Below are 21371 nucleotides of genomic sequence, written 5' to 3'. Positions count from 1 at the left end.
GGGAGAATTTAAAAGGGGCAAAGTCAAAACAAGGATGTTACACATGGTGCACACTTAAAAGCTCTGGTTAACTTGCTGTTACTCTACTGCCTCCTTCGTACTTATATTATTCATGTTAAGTTTTTTCTTTCATTAGATTTTTGTGGAAATCGGCATCTTAATCAAGGAAAGCCTTTGATAATTAGGTGTTGTTTGATCATATTTACACTTTAAAAAAGGTGCAATAGGTGTAATATAGGAGTATTTTGAAGCATCTAGTGGTCAATTTCTAGATGTCAGCGCTCCCTTGCTTACCCCTCGCTTTGTACAGTAGCTATGGTGGCCTTCAAGGACAAGAAGCTAGTTACTAAAGATGGCATCATCCACCACTGCCTCAAGTCTTTCCAACATATCAAGTGATGAGGTGAAGATGTATTTAGTTATTTAGTCAACAAGTGAATTTCCCCAGGACGCCCACTATATATTTAAAACTAGTATGGCGGTTAGGTTTGTCCGTTCTGGGCTACTGTAGAAACATGGTGGTGCAACATGGTAGTTATAAAGGGATCATTCTAAATAGATATGTAAAGGTGTGTCCCAATTGTATGCCTATTGCACGCCAAATAGATACTTTTTATGATCAGCTGTAGTATGTAGAACAGAAAGAAGAAAGAGTATACGATTTGGAATGCGGCCAGTGTCTATGCAATACAGCAGGACGACTTGTGAGTCATGTTTCACAGCCTCTGCGGCCCTAGAGCATTTTATTTTGTTGAACGGGAGATAGCTGTGAATACTAATGTTATTCCAGGGAAGAAGTTGGGTTTTATTTCTTCTCTACAAAGATTTACCTGAAGCTGAGCAACTGATTTAATCTAGTTTCTATGCCAACAAGGGAAATCTACACAATTCCATTTTGTATGGATGGAAAAATACGCCTCTGTCCCAGCCCTTACTTTGTGATTTGGCCCCCAAATGTTTTGTCTTATTAGGCTTAAACATTACATAACTTATACAGTGGGCTCCAGGGGTATTTCGTATATAGGATCATAAGCGGTTTATATATGTTCTGCATGGGTGGTTTCAGTGTTTGTGCCTGCTGGGTGATATACACACACAGACCCTTTAAGCATCGACTGTATCGGTATGTGATTAAGTATTCAACAAGCGTTCTCCAGAATCACTGACTCCACCTTTAAGACCGGACACTTTCCCTGCGTTCCAAATCGCAAATTCGTGTAGCTTTGATCTTGCACCATTTACTCGTGGTTCCTTGTAATGTTAGACAAACAAGAAATCTGGTCCAATCATACTATATATTCACTGTACACTAAATTGAGGCTTAGTATTGGTATAAAAGCTGCCCTATGTCTACCCTCATTCAGTGGAGTCAGTGTTTCTGGAGAGGGCTTGTTGTCAAAATATTTTTTTTTGTAAAGAAAATCAGTGAATATCTCCCCACGATACGCTACCTGTACGTACTGTACATTTATTTATTTTAAATCCAGTGTTAATATACAGCCTAGGCTCTGTAAAAAAAAACGTGTCTTACCACCACGCTCATAATCTGCAGCTCCTTGAGGACAAAGTCGGCTTTCTTCTGCGTGGTGAGCGACGCTAGCACGGCGTTGTGGCTACGGCAGGCTAGCTTGGAGTTGTCGTACGAGTCCTTGGCCGTGAGGAACTTGAGACAGGAGTTTCCCACCAGGTGCCAGCTCTCACCGCACACGTTCTCTGATGGGTTGATATACAGACAGATACAATGGTCAAATGGTAAATCCACTTATATATAGCGCTTTTCCCCTGGTTCTTGACAGACTAAAAGCGCTTTACATTGTTTTGTACACATTCACCCAATCACACACACATTCATTCATTCATTCATTCATTCATACACCGATAGCAGCGGCTACCATGCAGGGTGCAAGCTAACTATGGGGAGCAGTTTAGGGTTCAGTGTCTCTTTGCCCAGGGACACTTGGACATGTGGTGGGGAGACGGGGGATCGAACCACCGACCCTGCAACCCAGTGGACGACCGCCCTACACGCTTCGCCACAGCCACTCATAATGAAGAGTCGTTACAATAGGTTGGACTTGTACTGTAGTTCTGTTGACAATCTACTATTGCATGTCTTTCCATAGATTGAAATACTTTTCTGCGCGTTTATGTAAAATATGCAAATGTATCTTGCAACTTGCGAATGAAATGCTACTTCTTATGTTAAGTGATGGTATGTCCATTTCTTAACACCAGTTACCTGGCAGAGAGATGCACTCCTGGTTCCTGGGTTCCCACTGACAGTTCTGGTCCACTGCACAGCTCTTACAGCTAGTCTTCTTGTTGCAGACATACGAGGGGTTGTCTTTGGGACACACGTCATATTCTCCTATGGCCCCCTGCGAAGAAAAGGGTGAAAAATATACCAGATGTCAACTCAAAGTCTCAACGAACATAATTATTACATGTTATACTTCTTAAATGACACACGCTCATATGGCATAAAGGAAATGTTTTTATAATTGTGAATAGAAGGAACAGAATATGGTCTACAGGTCTTTCTACATTTTTGCGAGATTTTCAGAAGATTATAGTGTTTGTGGAATATAATGAGAAAGTTTCTTATTATGCAAAAAAAAGTATTAGATTTTAAAATGACAGGTTCCCCAAAGTTTTATATTGTAATAAATCATTTTAGTCAGACGGACTTGACACTTAGAGTCGGCACTAAAGAGTGTTGGAGTCTGGGTGGTATAAATGAGCAGCCATTTAATCACAGATCAAATCAAGTTCACTGTTGGAAACAATCAGCTGCTGATATGCAGCTGCTCTATGTGCCTTCAATTGCCCCCTGGCTACAAAATTTTTTGAATTGAATTGAAGAACTTACTTTTAAAAAATGTACTAAAAGTTTTCCATGTGTAACAAAAAAAAATTAAAAATATATTTTGTCCTCCAATCTTCGTAACTCATTTTCCCAGCTCCCCACATACTCATAAAGCTGGTAGGACTGGACTTTATAAAATGCAGTGCTGTTTTTGACAGTAAATAAAGTCCGCATTAGGCCTAAACTGTTAGTTGTGGACATACAGTGTGGTGTGATGTGACAAACTGACACTTAACGCCGACACTAAAGAGTGTTGGAGTCTGGGTGGTATAAATGAACAGCGAATAAATCACAGATCAAATCAGGTTCACTGTTGGAAATAATCAGAATTTACTTTAATTATTAGTTTTTAAAGAGTTTTTCATGTACAGCAACAAACAAAACGTAAACTTACTTTACTGAACCTTTATCAAATGTAGTGCTGGTTTTTATTTTACTAATTGATTTTTAACTTTACAACATAAACATAACAACATAAACACACAACTTGAAAGGCAAACGCACAAACAAAAGACAAAACAAAAGTCAACTGCAGTGCTGCTTTTGACAGTAAATACATTTTGCATTAAAGCCTAAACTGAGTTGTGGACATGCAGTGTGTGTTGATGTGTGTGCGAGTCATGTTTGTTACCGTGGCGGCGGTGCAGTTGCTGCCTAGAGACACACACTGGCTGGAGCACCACTGGCAGCTGTTGGTGTTGGCCGTGCAGCTGTAGCAGTCTGTGTACTGGTCACACCGCTCGTTATCCACATCTGTACAATGTGGGAAAACAGAAGTATATAAATGCCTTGCCTCGTGAGCCTGCTATCAGTGTATGAATGTGTGAATGGCAACGTGTAAATGGGAACAGGTCTCCCTTGAAAAAGAGTCTCTCGTCTCAATGGGATTCACCTGTATAAATAAATAGTTAAAATAAAAATAAACAACTTTTTTCTGAACAAAATAAAAGTACATTTTCATGACAATACAGATGCAGAAATGAATTTGCTATTAGAAAAAAAGATTAATATTTTTTTTTTCATTTTCTGGATGACTTTTAGGTTGAGTAAGACAGGAAGTCGTTGTGAATTTGTAATTGTATTTACACAATATTTTTCCCATTTAAGACAGTACATTATTTTCTTAACAGATGAATTCATGAATATTCTCTATATTCTTTTCAATAGTATTTTGCAGCATCAGATTTTTTTTTCACAAATTAATCTTAATTCAAAGTTTTTAGCTGATTATATAACTTTTTATTGGGAACATGACCAGCAGTACAGACCTTAAATGAAGGCACACAAAATGTATTACGCTCTTATAGTGTGTATTTAACACAGCAGCAGTTTTTAACTAATTCTGATCCTGCCATGAATCACATATCAGTCGACTCTTTCTGGACACTTGGTTTCTTGGTGGGTAAACTGGGGCAGGGACACACACTGCCAGACAGAAAGGTCTCTCTGGTATTAGAAATGTCTGAAAGATATTCTGAGAAGCACTTTCCATCTGCCGGCGTTTCTGTAGACGCCCGACACCGGAAAATGAGACCGGACGAGTTTGGAGATTTTCTTTTTTTGTGACAAATGGCAAACAGAAGAGAATTCTCAACGGGGAATAGACAGATCTATCTGACACACATAGGCGGGCAAACTACACACACACACACACACACACACACACACACACACACACACAAACACTACACAAACACTACACAAACACACACACACACACACACATTTGAGAACTGGGACACACTGTCATTTTGAAGAAAAATCGCTAACTTGTCCAATGCATTGAAATGGATTAACGGGTGACATCATGTGACATCATCAAATTAAATGTAAGGTCCTATTTTCATCATGTATTGATCTGCTGCATGTTTTTATTAATAAATGTTGAAATTGTTTTGTTTGTCTTAACACATGAAATGACAGCGTCTGCACAGTTTCTAAAAAAATGCATGTATGTCAGGTTTTCAGATTTCAAACACACACAAACACAAATCCCTGACACACACACAGACACAATCCCTGACACACACACACACACACACACACACACACACACACACACACACACACACACACACACACACACACACACACACACACACACACACACACACACACACACACACACACACACACACACACACACACACACACACACACACACACACACACACACACACACACACACACTTTCTTTGCCATTTTTACTCTCTGAAGTGACAGCCTGCTCTGGCACTAGAATGACAAACGAGCTTCGCCTGCCAGACTGTGTGTCATCGGACATCAGTGTGTGAATGCAGATGAGATCAACAGACACTTAAAGACCTACTTCACCGGTTGGAATATGAAGCTGTATTGAACTCGGAGATCCTATGAAGTATAAATGTGCAATTTTTTTTTTAAATCGGATCATCCTAGCCTGAGAAAAGGCAGAAAGAGTGTTTTATGGTCTCACTGTCTAACCCTACATTTCTCTTTCTGTGACATCACAGAAAGAGAAATGTAGGGTTAGACATTTATACTTCATAGGATCTCCGAGTTCAATACACCTTCATATTCCAACCGGTGAAGTAGGTCTTTAAGAATAAGGAAAATCTTAAACAATTTGGGTTTAGTTTCACATGCCAGACGTGCTTTAAAGATGGAGTCTGCGATTCTGGAGAACGATAGTTGTTAAGATCAGTGTTAATATACAGCCTAAGCTTTGTAAACGTTTTATATTATTAGCCACTGTTGTTGCTAGCTTTGTTTAGATAACAGTTTACAGAGTACATACAGGTATTGGGTCGTGAGAAAATATTCACAGAGTTTGACAAAAAGTAATTTTGACAACAAACATGCAGAAAACTCCAGAATCGCTGAGTCCACCTTCAATTTGAATGAAATTTTGACTGGGCAACATTCACTTCTAGTAGTTTAATACAAGTAACTGACCGGGAGTATCTAGACTTTGACTTAAGTACTTGGGTTAAATACTTTGTCAACCACTGTACGTCGTTGGCACCTACATGACCGATATGTGTTACTACGGCACTTACTAATTGGGATCCTAAAAAAAATTAAAATTAAAATACATCATTTCAGAGCGATTGTTTGGTGGCACCTACATGAGCGTGAGTTGCATGAGGCTGGTAGCTGCTGCTGTTGGTCGGGTCCCATAGCGCTGTTGCTCTCCCAGGGCAGACAGCTGCTGGAGGTGCTGTTCCACACACACTGGATCCCCGGCCAGGCCGCGAGGCACGAGGGCTGGGTAGAGAAGGCCAGGCAGCTGGGTGACGTGTAGATCAGGACGTCATTGAGCAAGAGGCTGTTGAAACCTCCGAATACGTACATAGCACTGTGGGAGAGATGAGGAAATATGATGTTAGAGATAGGGCTGCAATCTGTAAAAATAAATAAAAATAATTTGAATAAAGTTAAAAAAAAAGTTAGGGCTGCACAATATCAGGATAACAAGCGATATGCAATGAACTTGTTGAATATTGGGATGCCGATAGTGCGTTAATTAAACAAATACACAAATATACAGTGTTAAGGTTTGACCCAGTTAGAGGGATACCGGTGAAGGTGACGGAATTAGGGCTGGAAGATTTTAGGAAAACATGAAATAACAATCTTGAATATTTGACATCACTCACTTTAATTAAACAAATATAAAATAGAAATACCTAAATATACTGTGTGATTGTCTTTCTGCTTTTAGTACACTGCCAACATAGACCCTCAGACGTATTGTCATTGTAAGTATCCAAAGTTTGTAACCATGCCGACTGTAGGTGTGGAAAGCTTGGCGACTTCACAACGCTGTAGTCTAATCCATTGCTCCAGTTGGTGGCATTTGCCGAGAAGAATATCAAGGTGAAGAGAAGTGTACAGTAAAGCCACACTGTAGGCTAATACAGACAGGGCTTTTCTGAATGGAAGTTTTATTCATTCTGAAAGTATGTTACCGGGCTTACTCTCTCCTCTCCTCTAGGCTTCAACCCACCTCACAAATCCTCTACAAGAGCTCTCTTCCTGGTTCTGTCAGGCCCCCGCTGTGTGTGTGTGTGTGTGTGTGTGTGTGTGTGTGTGTGTGTGTGTGTGTGTGTGTGTGTGTGTGTGTGTGTGTGTGTGTGTGTGTGTGTGTGTGTGTGTGTGTGTGTGTCAGGGATAGGGCATTTCTGAACACGTTTCCTCACCGACCTCTGCTCAGCTGCTGGGATTAGCGGTGTGTGTCTCAGTGTTGAGTGTGAGTGTGTGTCTGTAAGGTGTGTTTGGGTTTCTCAGTGTGTGTGTGTGTGTGTGTCTCAGTGTGCGCATGTCTCAGTGTGTGTGTGTTTGTGTCTCAGTGTGTGTGTGTGTTTGTGTGTGTGTGCGCGCATGTCTCAGTATGTGTGTGTGTGTGTGTGTGTGTGTGTGTGTCTCTCAAAGTGTGTGTATACCTGCTTGCTTATGTGTGCCTGTGCATATGTGTGTATCTCAGTGTGTGTGTGTGTGTGTGTGTGTGTGTGTGTGTGTGTGTGTGTGTGTGTGTGTGTGTGTGTGTGTGTGTGTGTGTGTGTGTGTGCTGTTGGCTTCAGCTGTGTTGGGTGGATGTGTAATATTCAGCGGTCTGATCCCCTGGTCCCGTGGATCACAGAAGGCGTTACATCAAACTGTTTCCCCCCCAGACGCCCCACTGTGAGCGGGGTGAGGAGGAGGAGAGAGGGAGGGAGGGAGGGAGGGAGGGAGGGAGGGAGGGAGGGAGAGAGGGAGGGAGGGCGCATTAAACCATGTGAGTCACTGAGGAGCAAAGCAGAGCACCGCGCCAAACTGTGAGTGTGAGTGTTTCTCAGTGTGTGTGTGTGTGTGTGTGTGTGTGTGTGTGTGTGTGTGTGTGTGTGTGTGTGTGTGTCTCAGTGTATAAGTGTGTGTGTCTGTAAGGTGTGTGTTTGTGTGTGTCTCAGTATGTGTGTGTGTGTGTGTGTGTGTGTGTGTAAGGAGTGTAAAGGGGGTAGGTTCGCCAAAATTGCCAGATAAAAACACATTATGTAACTCCGGGGAGTCCTGCTTTTTTAAGAAATATGTCTCAGCATTTTTTTTGCCAACGCCTTAATACAGTATTCTATTCTATTCTATTATGACGCAATTCATGTCTTTTAATAATTTCAATTATAATTTTTTTCTATCATGCACTTCAGCATCGCATTTTTAAAGCTATAGTGCGTTACCTTTTCATCTAAGTGAATAATAATAATAATAATAATAATAATAATAATAATAATAATAATAATAATAATAATAATAATAATAATAATAATAATAATAATAATAATAATAATGGATTGGATTTATATAGCGCTTTTCAAGGCACTCAAAGACGCTTTACAGGGTTCCAGGTTCCATTCATTCACACACAGTCGGTGTTGGTAAACTATACAATAATAGCCACAGCTGCCCTGGGGCAGACTGACGGAAGCGTGGCTGCCATTCAGCGCCTACGGCCCCTCCGACCACCACCTCAAACATACAGCAGTCATAGACATTCACACCAGGCAAGGTGGGTGAAGTGTCTTGCCCAAGGACACAACAACCATGACACAGGTGGCAGAGCGGGGATCGAACCGCCAACCCTTGGATCATTGGCCAACCCTCTCTACCACCTGAGCCACGGTCGCCACGGAATGCCTCTTAGATTCAAGCCATCGCCAAACGAGTTGATAAAAAAAGTTGATTAAGCCTATCAGAAGCTACACGCTATAGCTTTAATAATACATCAAGGGTTATCTGAGTTATATTTGTGATGCAGTCCATGTCTTCCAATATTTTTTTTCTTCCCATAATGCATTTCAGCATTTTACTTTCAAAGCCTCACTGTAACTTTTTAAACATTCTCTTTCCCAAGCACACACACAAAAAAAGGTGAACTCTTAGCTTAACGTTACTGCTCTATATTCTGTGTGTGACTCTACTAGTGCAGCAGAATCTTAAAAAACTAGATTGACTGAAATGAAATGAACGCACGAACAAACTGTTAATTGCTCCAGAGGCACAGTAGTAATCAGGGAGGATTGACTCAAACAGGGGGCCAGTGTGTGTGTGTGTGTGTGTGTGTGTGTGTGTGTGTGTGTGTGTGTGTGTGTGTGTGTGTGTGTGTGTGTGTGTGTGTGTGTGTGTGTGTGTGTCTGTGTGTGGCGTCATGTTAATATTTGATGCGTTCTCTCTTTAACAGGATGCAGAAGTTTTAATATGGACGGCTGTGTTTCGCTCTGCCGACAGTGCAGATAAGTCTTTCACAGAGGAGTGAGTCATCCCCCTTTTCTGGTAACAGCACTATCACAATCACAATCACTATCACTATCTATTCACATCTAAAGACTTAGAATGAAATGTCATGTATGAACGCACATTGTACGAGCTGGTAAGATGGCCTAGATAGAGGAAAAGGTGGCTGACCAGTAACCATGAGGTAACCAGGAGCGTGTTAGTTAGTAGTGGCTGGTATTACGTCTACGGTGCCCACCATCTATACCATTGTGTCCTCGAGCAAGGCACTTAAACCCAGGGGCTGACCCTGCGCTCTGACCCCCTCCCGATCTGTGGTAACTTGAGAGGGGATATGCAGAAAGACAATTTTTAATGTAACCATTGACTCATAAAGTAACTGAACTTAACAAAGGAGCTTTTTTTGTAGTTTGATTGTTTTTTTGTTTTTTTAACTGTCAGTTGTCCAATAGAGATTATAAAATAAGATATTGGGCTGAGGTAGGATTTGGTCAGTTTTTTTATGCTGAATTAGGACATTGGAAAATAAGCGTCAAATGTTGAGTAAGGAAGAAAAAAAATTAATTTAACTTCTATAAAATGATTAATGTATTAATCAGAGACCATCTGCTCATAGAAAATACTTAACTATGATGGTAGGGAGATGAAAAGTAAGTTTTGTTTAAGCTGAGTCACATTTCCAGCTGTGTGTGTGTGTGTGTGTGTGTGTGTGTGTGTGTGTGTGTGTGTGTGTGTGTGTGTGTGTGTGTGTGTGTGTGTGTGTGTGTGTGTGTGTGTGTGTGTGTGTGTGTGTGTGTGTGTGTGAAACAACAACCCCTGTGTGTTGTGTTTGTCCCTCATCAAACTGCAATCGATGTAGATTTCAAGGTTTTTATCAAACGAGGAAATCAATGTTTTAATATTTTTTAAATTCTTCAATCAATACTTTGAAGAAAACAGTTTGTGGATCTTCTGCACTTTAAATTCATAGCATCAGTCACACATAACGAGCCTTACTTCCCAAGGAGAAACCATTAAATAATGTTTTTCCCCACCAAATAGTTCATCTCCCCGTTTAGTTGAATATCTATTTCTGGGTTTGTAGAATGTTCCAAATGCACAAAGATGTTTTTCATGAATCAAAAAGATCAAAGAATCAATGAAACTGGAATTTCCCTACTTGAAAAAAAAAATCCCTAATGTAAAAAAACTTAATGCAATATAAATGAATAGAAAAAAAAAGACATGCCAGCACGTGTTTAAATCAGACGCGGATTCGTACAGAACATGTTTGCATAACATATTCCAATTCAACATGTCTGGAAATGCCATGGGTGCATAATTAAACAGTGTGGGGCCCCCCTGTGGAAATAAAGAGCTGTCACCACCAGTTTATATGCAGGGAAGGAGCAAGGTTACTGAGAGATATGAGGTTAACAAGAGAGAGATCTGAGAGGGGGTTTGTGTATGCACTGCAGTAACTAGGCACATGTCTCCTTTACTTATAGTCCCTGTGCTTGAGTGGTGTGTTCTCAATGTATTAGTGATGTACAGATAGGAGCGGAAATATAAAAGGTTGATTAGTGTTTTCATGATGTGTGTTGAAAAGAAAATCCAGTGTTAATACACAGCCTAGACTCTGTAAACTGGAATGTTGCTAGCTACAGTGAGACCCCCTTTGTTAATATACAGTAGAAGTTCACAGAGCCTAGGCTGAGTTTGATTTTGTGATGAGATACTTACTGATTTTGACAAAAAACTGATTGACAACAAGCGATCTCCAGAATAGCTGACTCCCTCTTTAATGTGTTTATCATGTTTACATTGTCCCTGTTATCCATAAAGCCTCAATGAGAAGCCCTCTGTAAACTGGTTAAGTTAAGGCAGTGGTTCTCAAAGTGTGGGGCGCGCCCCACCGATGGGGAATAGAGACATGACAGGTGGGGCGCAACGAACGGGAGTAAAATATGTCCAGATCCGTGGCACATAGTTTATTTTATTTTATTTTATTTAATACATTTTTTACTGGTTCCCAGCGTGAGTTGGAGGAGTGAAAAAGAGCCCCTGCTATTTCCCTTCTTCAATTAACACGTACAAACCTTAATAACGTGCATAGAACAGACGCCGAAATCGGCTCAGCGCGCGGGCCATACGCAATCACTAATAAAGAGTGTGGCGCGAGATGGACACTGTCATTCACAGAACTAAACAAAGTTTTGACAGAGGTTGTGATTAGGGTCAATTTCATCAAAACCCGACCGTTGAAAGCGCAACTGTTCTCCACACTTTGTGAGGAGCTGATCACTCACACACACACACACACACACACACACACACACACACACACACACACTGATCATACAGCTGGGCTCACAATGAGGCAACGTGTTGTAGCGCGTATTTGAGTTCAGAGCGGAGATTCGGCCCTTTTCTTCATAGACTGCATATAAAAGTGTTGTAGGCCTACCTTAAACTGTCTTGGGTTTAAGAAACACTCCTTCAACTCAGCCTCAGTCTAGTTAAAAAAAAAAGTCTGTCTCAGCTGTTGCTGCTGCAGACGGTGTGCAGTCGCATCAACAGTCATTCAAAGCAGCGGTAGTAATCACACAACCGGACGGTGTAGAAAGTCCCGTCAGTTAAAAACAGTAATCCAGTTTTCAAATCCATGTTAAAATCGGCAGGATATAGAACAAGTTATCTTAAAGTTCCTAACGGTGTCAAATGTGTTGTGTTCAGGTCGACTCGTTAATATTAGGCAAATGTCTATAAAAAGGTCATCATGATGTGTTCAAATGTAGCACAAAAAAAAAAGTTTTGGCGAGAATCTTGAATAATATAGTTTTGGTGAAAAACTTGTTTTTTCAGCAATATAAAATAAATAGTAAATATGGAATTATGACCGGTTTAACGTCCTATCTTGACCTCTGATCATCTTATAGGAAAGTAAAGCAATTATACAAGTCCTCTTTCAACAAAATAATAGAAAAGTGATGACATATTTTCTCTATTTTTGAATTGCATTACGTGATTTTATTTCAATACATTTTAAATTTTAAGCCTGCCTGGCCAATTTTGTTACTATTTTGTTGACGCTATCGGGGAACGGTGGGGCTTGAAAATATTCCCACATCCAAAGTGGGGAATGACAAAAAAAGTTTGAGAACCACTGAGTTAAGGGATACATTTTAACTGCTTATTACCTGTCACTGAAGACAGCAGAGTGTCCAAAGCGGTTGACGTCATGGTGGAGGTCCGGTCGAGGCAGAACGGTCCATTCATCACAGGCTGCAAAGAGAAGAAGACACAGTGAGTATCATGTAGAAAACTGACTCATGAAACATGAAACACCATGTAGACTCAGTCCTTGTCACAGTGGTCGCGGGTTCAAATCCGACCCGTGGACCTTTACTGCAGGTCATGCCCCCTCTCTCTCTCTGTCTCCCCATTTCAACTCTGTTTCTCTCCATACTATCAAAGAAAGCCTGAAAATGCAAAAAAAAAAAAAAAAAAAAAAAAAAAAGTAAAGTAAGACTACATAATTTATTGTAATATTTCAATTCAAACTGAAGGTTTTGAAGTTTGCATTCATGTCCAAGAAGTATTCTTTAGCTAAAATCCTTAAAGCGACGTTCGAATCGTATTGCGTTTTAGTGGTGTTTACATTGTCCATATTATACAGAATCTGGAATGTATAGGTGACACAGACTGGGTTCGAAAAGCCCTACTAACATCCTCCCTCCTACATACTCAACATGTACAGTATATACTACATAGTGTCTACTTAACGATTGATTGTGTATGCAAGGTTTGTCGGACCGTTTACACTTAAGTATACGGAACCAATAAATAATTGTTTTAAAACCTTCCGTGTAAGACGCAATGCATTGTGGGGTGGGTTGAGTAGGAAAAGCAACCTGTCGATCCATACACAAAATCTTCCCGGAAGTACAGTAAGTACTCGCCTACACAAACTCGCATACACAACCACAACATACTTAAATTGATATCAAAATGAGTATGAGTAGGACGTTAGTATGGCTTTTCGTACACATCCCCAGTGAGGGTCAGAGGGGTTAAACCTGAACACACATTACAATCACATCTGTCTTCAGTAGGATGTCAGCTGACAGGCTACGGGCGGTTAGCGAAGACCTTTAACAGCCCAGAGCATCGTAGCAATGAGCTAGGTGTCCTTGACCGAGAGTCCGACAGGAGGCTACAGGAGCAGCAATATAGTGCAGAGGAAAGCAACACAGCCAGGTGTGTGTGTGTGTGTGTGGTATTCTAAAAAAGGTATACGTTAGTAAAATAGGGTTTCAAACAAGACTTTAAAGGATTTAGGCAAAAGCATTGTATTTCTTAAGCATTGGTCAATTTTGAGATTGTTGGCTATTTTGCTTCCATAATATGTCTTCTTCTTTCACACTAGTATGAATAAAAAGGTCCAAAATGTACATATGGGTGTTTAATTGACTAAACCTTGTCTGTTTGCATCTGTATATTTCTCCTATACAACCATCTTTCATGGCCCTTATCTCAACATTAGTTTTTTTCAATACTCTGAAACGAAAATCTCAACTTCTAAAGCACTTAAATCAACTTAACTTTTCCATAATCATTCTTAGCGCTATTCTGAAGGTTATTACAGAAGGACTTGTTCATATGTTGTTAATAATCTGATTTATGATACATTGTGTTCTTAAAATATGCCGAAAAAACATCTTAAAGACCTGTACATAGTATTTTTTATATTTAAAAAAATAAAAAATTGCTGAAGAAAGTATAAGACCTATTACAAAGCTATGAAAACAAACAAAAAAATCGACATAAAGCCCTAAAACCACTGGCATGTGACGCCTGAAAGTCAAATCTATGACTGCAGTACATCACCTACAACCAGTACAATGCAGTGCAAGTCATCACCAACTCCCATAGGAGAAGAGAGAGAGAGAGACATCTGTATGTGAGAACTACCCATTTCTAAGTAAGCAGTGCCCTCTAGTGTCAAACAACAGTACTGCACCCATTATTATTATTATATTATTGCATTGGCCCCTCAAGAGTGTATGGGGATTTATGATGACACCGTAGCACAATGTCAGGACAGCAGACAGCCCTTTAAATTGTGAGCTCTTAATAGAGTTGCGCTTGTTAAGGAGAGGTGATTAGTCCACCAGTCTACACAGTGTAATTACCAGACAATTACTGAACTGCCACCGTCACCGTGACAACAAGCCCTACGGCTGGCAGAGGAGAGAGAGGGGTCAGAGCTGAGGGAGGGAGATGTAACAACACTGTAGAAAGTTAAAAAGTTTGAATTTTACAGAAGTTTTGGCTCGAATGCAGATTCTAAGGGGGAATTTATGGTGACAATTGGTTTCCATTGGTGGCCAGTATGAGTTAAGTCTACTTGTGCCAATCATAAGAGGACATTTGGAGACACATATGTATGAATGGGACAATATGGTTAGACTTAAAAAGGTGGAGTCAGTGATTCTAGAGAACGCCTGTTGTCAAAATCAGTGAATATCTCCACATGATCTGCTACCAGTCCGTATACTGTATGCGCTGAAAAATAAATTTGGTTTTTTAATACACAGCTTAGCCTCTGTAAACTGGTACGTAAACAAAGGAGGGCCACCATAGCCAACAACATGCCCATTTAGAGAGCCTAGGCTGTGTATTGATACTGTTTTTTTTTTAAATTTTGTATTCATTGATTTTGACAAAAAAGTGATTAGCGTTATCCAGAATCACTGACTCCATCTTTAAAAACATTTCTTCCCTCCAAGTATGCTGCTGCAGCCTGAACCATCATCTGTTTTTCACAGCACTTTGAGGAGCCTTTGAAAGACACGTTTGTTGAGGATGTTTTCAGTCCCAAGATGCATTTGAAAAGCTTGAAGTGAAAAGCTGTTTGCAGAGAGAAAAGAAGGGAAGAGAGGGGAGGGGGAGAGAGGAGAGTGGGGGAGGGAGAGAGGGGAGGGGGAGAGTCCTTTGCCCCCCGAGATTGTAATTTTGCTTCCTGTCAATCATCTTGGTAAATGGCACAGACAAACTGAACGTCCTGGGGCCTGTTTGCACGGCCTGCAGGGAATTCAGTGTGTGTGTGGGTGCGCCTGAGTGTGTGTTTGTGCGCGTGTGTGTGTGTGTGTGTGTGTGTGTTTGTGTGTATGAAACCTTCCACATGATGGATCCACAATTTCACACACACACACACACACACACACACACACACACACACACACACACACACACACACACACACACACACACACACACACACACACACACACACACACACACACACACACACACACACACACACACACACACACACACACACACACACACACACACACACACACACACACACACACACACACACACACACACTGCAGCGTTCCGTTAATGAGAAGCTCATGACAGCACTGCAGTGGAGGCCTGCGTCAGTTGACAGCAATGTTTTGCCGGCAGCGAACAAACAAAATGACTCTGCCAGTTTGAGTTCTGACAAAGCGCTGTGTTAACCTCCATTAAGACATCACAGAATGCTCCATTTGGAAGGTTAATTACAATGCAAAACAGTTGGGCTTACAATCCTCCGCAATCCACTTTTGATTGTCATGTTTAACCATCAATAGAGACAGAAAACAAGTTATTTAATATCCTACTCAGTGGTTACTGTTAAAGCCATACTGCGCAACTTTTTTTCATATTAACGGATGTCGGTTACATTCAAGCCATCGCCAAACAAGTTGACACAAAGTTGATAAAGCCTATCAGCTCCACAAAACTCTCTCTGTATTTCTCAGTATGGCAGCGTTTACAAACTGGTGTTGCCACCCTCCCCCATAATCCCACCCCAACACTGGTGCAGGAATTTAGAAAAATCCCAATTGGAGCCCAAGAAATGTTTCAGTTGTTGATTCTACTGCTAAGAAAAAAACCTGGACGTACAGCAGAAAGGTATAAAATCCATGTGCGATCACCGAAGAACTGCCTCATGTAGACAACACCGATAGGGTTGTTGTAATTACTCAGAATTCCTCATGTGGGCAACAGAAGTTACACACTATAGCTTTAATACAGATACCTCTTATGGAGCAGTTCTCTAGCTGCTGTGTAACACAAACTGAGGGTTAAGGATATTGATTGAGATCTCATTAGCAGTGAAAAAGCAAGAGAGTAAACACTAGAGAACTGGGATTTACTTTATTAAACGTTGATCACTTTGTTGTGACCTTCAATGAACGAGGAGTCAAGTTCAAACTGTAGCTGGAGGGGATTAGATTTTTTTACTTTTTGGGGGCTGAGTTTTTTTCTGTTTTGGTGCAGTATGTACGGAACAGCACCGTCTCTGGGGGAAACACACAGGGCGTTTAAAGGTGGTTATGTCTGGATTACTAAATATGCAGGTGTTAGAAATATCCCAGCAAAGTATATGAACACTTGAACGCCTCATTCAAAAACTATGGGCAGAAATCTACTATAGAACTTAATAACAGCCCCCATAGATTTGCTGACATAAGAAAAAATAAAGTGGTCCATGTTCCACAGCATATGCCAAATAAATAATAGTAATAATAATAATAATAATAATAATAATAATAATAATAATAATAATAATAATAATAATAATAATAATACTAATAATAATAATAATAATAATAATAATAATAATAATAATAATAATAATAACTCATTTTTATCTGGTGGTGGCAAAAATGTGATGCATTGTCAAGATTCTTCAACAACAAATTGGGAAACATTTGTGAATTTCGTTGTAGACCTGAGCTTTGTGCAAGGGGAAACTGGCATTGTTGAAACAGGAAAAGGCCTAATACAATATGTTGGATAAAACAATACTGTCGAAAAATATCATTCTACACTGTAGTATTACCAATTCCCATAAGTGGAACTAAGAGAGCTAAGCCAGGCTACAAAAAAAAAGTGATTTGGATAAGACTATCTCCAGACAATGAGGTCTACCAGCCATCTCAGCAAAAATGCAAATACAATACTACACACTGCACCTTTAAGGCCAAGTTATTCAGACTATTGGGTCTGGGAGTAGAGCGCTGTTTATCCCTTGTGTATATGGAGTTGTGACATTTGACCTTCTCTTGCTCTCAGCGGAGAGAAGCTCAGTGTCAAACAACTAAACACTGCAGTTGCACTAAGCAGCTCCCGTGTGTGTGTGTGTGTGTGTGTGTGTGTGTGTGTGTGTGTGTGTGTGTGTGTGTGTGTGTGTGTGTGTGTGTGTGTGTGTGTGTGTGTGTGTGTGTGTGTGTGTGTGTGTGCGCGTGTGTGTGTGCGCGTGTGTGTGTGTGTGTGTGTGACTGACCCAGACTGTATGAGAGGAAGTCGGAGGAGAAGCACTTTGCTCCGTGGCTCATGGACGTGTCGTTGTGAGTGTTCCCTCCAAACACCAGCATGGTCCCGCTCACTATCACCGCCGTGTGCAGGTACCGGAAGAAACCGCTGTCTTTAAGGATGGTCCTGCAAAAAAATAACACATCGCAATGATTTCTCTTTACAGACTTTTCAATTTTTTTTTTAAGATAATTTTTTGGGCATTTTCAAGCTTTATTAGACAGTACAGAGTTGAAATGGGGAGACAGAGAGAGAGAGAGAGAGAGGGGAGATGACCTGCAGTAAAGGTGGACAGGTCAGATTTGAACCCGCGACCACTACAACGAAGGCCGGAGCGCCTCAGGCTTTTCTATATTGACTTGAAAGGGTGAAACTAATCTGTATTTCACAAGCAATGTCAGAATGTCCATACTTCAACTAGCATTCTACACTATCAAATTACCCTCCACAATATCCCTGTAGCATGTGTATTATGTCAAAGTCAACTTTATTGTCATATTTCTACAGTATGTGCAAAACATACAGAGGAATCGAATTTTCGTTTCTCTCCGAACCCACGTTGGAATAAGAACAAAAGGATCAATAAAAGATAAGATGAAATAAGTTATAGAAATAATAAATAGATTCGTAATAGTGCAAAAAGGTAAGCGGTATAAAAAAGTTTGGCTCTGGCCTTCATTGCAGTGGTCGCGGGTTCAAATCCGACCCGTGGACCTTTACTGCAGGTCACCCCCCCCCCCCCCCCCCCCTCTCTCTGTCTCCCCATTTCAACTCTGTACTATCTAATAAAGCTTGAAGAATGCCAAAAAATTATCTAAAAAAAACAAAAAACACTAAACAAAAAAAAAAAAAAATTCTCACCATTTGCGCTTGTCCACGTCAAACTTGTAGAGGTCTCCAGCCAGGCCGTACTTGTTGGCGCTGAAGGCTTTGTATCCTCCGTGGATGTAGATGGCTCTGGTGCCCGGGTCAAACACGCTGCTGTGGCCGTACCCTCCCTGCACTAGGGCCCCGTCTGTGGACACCATGCTCCAGGTGTTCTTGGCTAAACGGTCACACAGAAAGCAAGTCAATGATAATATTCATTTAAGCTTTATTTAATATGATGAAATAGCATTAAAGGTGGAGTTAGTGATTATGGAGAATGCTTGTGGTTAAAATACTTTTTGTCAGAAGCATTATATACACCATGCTCCAGGTATTATTGGCTTCAGGGACACACAGACAATACGTTATTAACATATAAAGAATTAGCATTAAGAAAGTGATGGGAAAGTATAGTTAGGTTAGAGGTGGAGTCAGTGATTCTGGAGAACGCTTGTTGTCAAAATCACTTTTTGTAAAAATCATAGAACATCTCCTAATGATCCGCTACCTGTCCATGCTGTGTGTGTGTGCCGGAAAAAAAACAGCCTTAATACACAGCCTAGGCTTTGTAAACTTGTATGTAAACAAAGGGTGTGTAAACCATACCTAGCGACATGCCTATTTACAGAGCCTTGGCTGTGTTTTAACACTGGATTTTTTTTTCAGCGCACACACACAGTATAGACAGTTAGCGGATCGTAACAGTTTACGCAGCGTTTTATTGGACAGACAGTTTAGGCTAAAATACTGTAAATCTTTGCAATATTGTTTCTTCAATGGATTACAGGACGCATCAAACGGCCATCAGATTTTACTGGTGATCATTCAGGAAATGAGAAAACCAGCATAAAGGAGACAGGGCTCTAGTCCAAAGGGCCACAGTTAACTCATTCTCTCAGACAGATTGGCTGTTAGAAAACAATGAGAGTTCTTAATGAAGGTTGGCTGGCGGCCAACGAGGGAGGTGGATTAGATGAACACATCAGTAGAGTCTAAAAACTCGTTAACTTCACGTGGTAATTTCCTGTAGTTATAAACAGATGGATTCAGGCGCTAACGCTCAGGGCAGGACATTAGTTAGAGCATGATTACAGCTAAAGGTTTCGGTGCACTGCTCAGAGCAGGTACCAACACTTAAAGCAATAGTGTGTAACTTGTTCATATGAATGAAAGTCAGTTACATTCAAGCCATTGCCAAATGGGTTCAAACAAAGTTGATTAAGCCGGATCGGCTCCACAAGACTCTCTCTGTATTTCTCAGTATGGCAGCGTTTACAAACTGGTGTCGCCCCCTTGACACTGGTGCAGGAGCTTAGAAAAATCCCAAAAAGCGCCAAAGTAATGTTTAAGTTGTTGATTCTACTGCTAAGAAAAAACCTGGACGTACAGCAGAAGTTATAAATACTGTGCTCGATCACTAAATGCTTACCTCATGTTGATGCACCAACAGTGTTGTTGTAATTACTCAGAATTTCTCATTAGGGGTATCAGAAGTTACCCACTATAGCTTTAATTTAATAAACATTGCCTGCATGTTCATCCGATACAACCATCTTCAACAGCCATTATCTCAAAATGTTTTTTTATTAGACTTTAGATTTACGTATTTTAGTTTTTTTGGGACAGTCTCGTTACATCACTATCCCACTTCCTCTCCAACTCACCGATGTTGTACTCCTGCACCTGGCTGATGTATCCATACAGAGGGCAGTGTCCAAACAACACCAGCATGATGGGGCTGTCTCCCTCCAGGAGGGGGGGCACCATGTGAGCCGAGTGTCCCACCACGGCATACTGCTCCTGGGCTCGAGGCGTGAGGAGGACCCATGTCTGGTTCTGGATGTGGAAGACCCACAGCTGGCTGGAGACGTTGCCCGTAGAGTCTATCTTCCCTCCGTACATGTAGATCTTACCCTGGGAGGAATTAAGATAAACAGAGGAGCAGAATTAGAGTTTGTAGGTGAAGAGATCCCTTCAAAAAATATATGTAAATTAGAAGTTAAAATTGTTTGTAACACTGGATTTTTTTCAGTGCACACACAATACGAACAGATAGCGGATCGTGATGAGATATTCACTGATTTTGACAAAAAGGGTTTTTGACAACCACAGAACTCGCTGACTCCACCTTTAAAAACATATCTGACAGGACGGGAAGTTATTTGCCAGTGCCTCAGTTTCATTAAGTTGTCATGAGTTTTCTCATCCTCTTTTGAAAAAAACTGTACTAAAATAACAGTGAAACATACAGTACAGAGTCATACAGTGTTGTGTGTTAATGTAGTACATGGTTCATAGTACATATACATATCTCCTTCCATATCTCCTTCCACACACCTCATTGAGAGCCAGTGAGTGTCCGTATCGGGGCGTCACGGTGTTCACAGATGGGTCGAGGGTCAGCCAACTCTTACTGCTCAGGTTGTATCTACAGAGAGAAAACAGTTAAGTGAGACAACCATGACAGAAAGGCTTTAGGATGACCTTTTACTTACAAAATGTGTTGGAATATTTTCTTATCTAATTTTCAAATGTCAAAATTAAATTAAAATATAAAAAAAATATAAAAAATATTGCTCCCTTGATAACTTGAATACAAAGAGTCACGTAAAAAAAAAGTCCTGTTCTCTTTTTGTTTGTACATCTTAAATATAAATTGAAGAACTCTATAATTAAAATAGTAAATTCCTGGTAGCCCTTTTAAAGGCTGAGTGTAGGTGCTGATACATGAGGGTAAACTTACGCTTTGACCATGTGATAGTCAGTGGAGTTGAAGACGTATCCTCCGATCACCCACATGACGCCCTGCTCCACCACGGCCTTGTGTGCGGCGCGGGACAGCCCAGCCTCAGTGCTCTCCTCTCGGGTCCAGAAGGAAGAGTTAGCCGGGAGGGAGACTAAACAGTCTGGACCTGATATAAGGAAAGAAGCCATACAGTTAAGTTAAAGCATAAGTTTATTTATATAGCACATTCAATAACAAACATAGTTATTACAGATTTTAATAGCTGGGCTGGTGTCTTTTAATACTCAGTTA

General features: G+C 40.7%; 1 protein-coding gene across 1 annotated transcript in view; it reads right to left on the bottom strand.

The window, feature by feature from the left end:
• Positions 1-21371, bottom strand: part of atrn (attractin) — a 152411-nt gene that overhangs the window by 101332 nt on the left and 29708 nt on the right. The window contains exons 6-15 of the mRNA XM_080042204.1: positions 21078-21246; positions 20672-20762; positions 19999-20248; positions 18329-18512; positions 17439-17593; positions 12292-12376; positions 5974-6203; positions 3498-3619; positions 2240-2378; positions 1532-1713 (exon numbers count right to left, since the gene is read on the bottom strand). Coding sequence (XP_079898330.1) covers positions 1532-1713; positions 2240-2378; positions 3498-3619; positions 5974-6203; positions 12292-12376; positions 17439-17593; positions 18329-18512; positions 19999-20248; positions 20672-20762; positions 21078-21246 — 1607 coding nt within the window. The remainder of the gene's footprint in view (positions 1-1531; positions 1714-2239; positions 2379-3497; positions 3620-5973; positions 6204-12291; positions 12377-17438; positions 17594-18328; positions 18513-19998; positions 20249-20671; positions 20763-21077; positions 21247-21371) is intronic.

This window comes from Ammodytes marinus, assembly GCF_949987685.1.
Source record: "Ammodytes marinus genome assembly, chromosome: 15".
In the NCBI taxonomy this organism is placed as follows: Eukaryota; Metazoa; Chordata; class Actinopteri; order Uranoscopiformes; family Ammodytidae; genus Ammodytes; species Ammodytes marinus.
The sequence above is the reverse complement of the archived record's forward strand: the minus strand, read 5'-3'. Positions and strand labels throughout refer to the sequence as shown.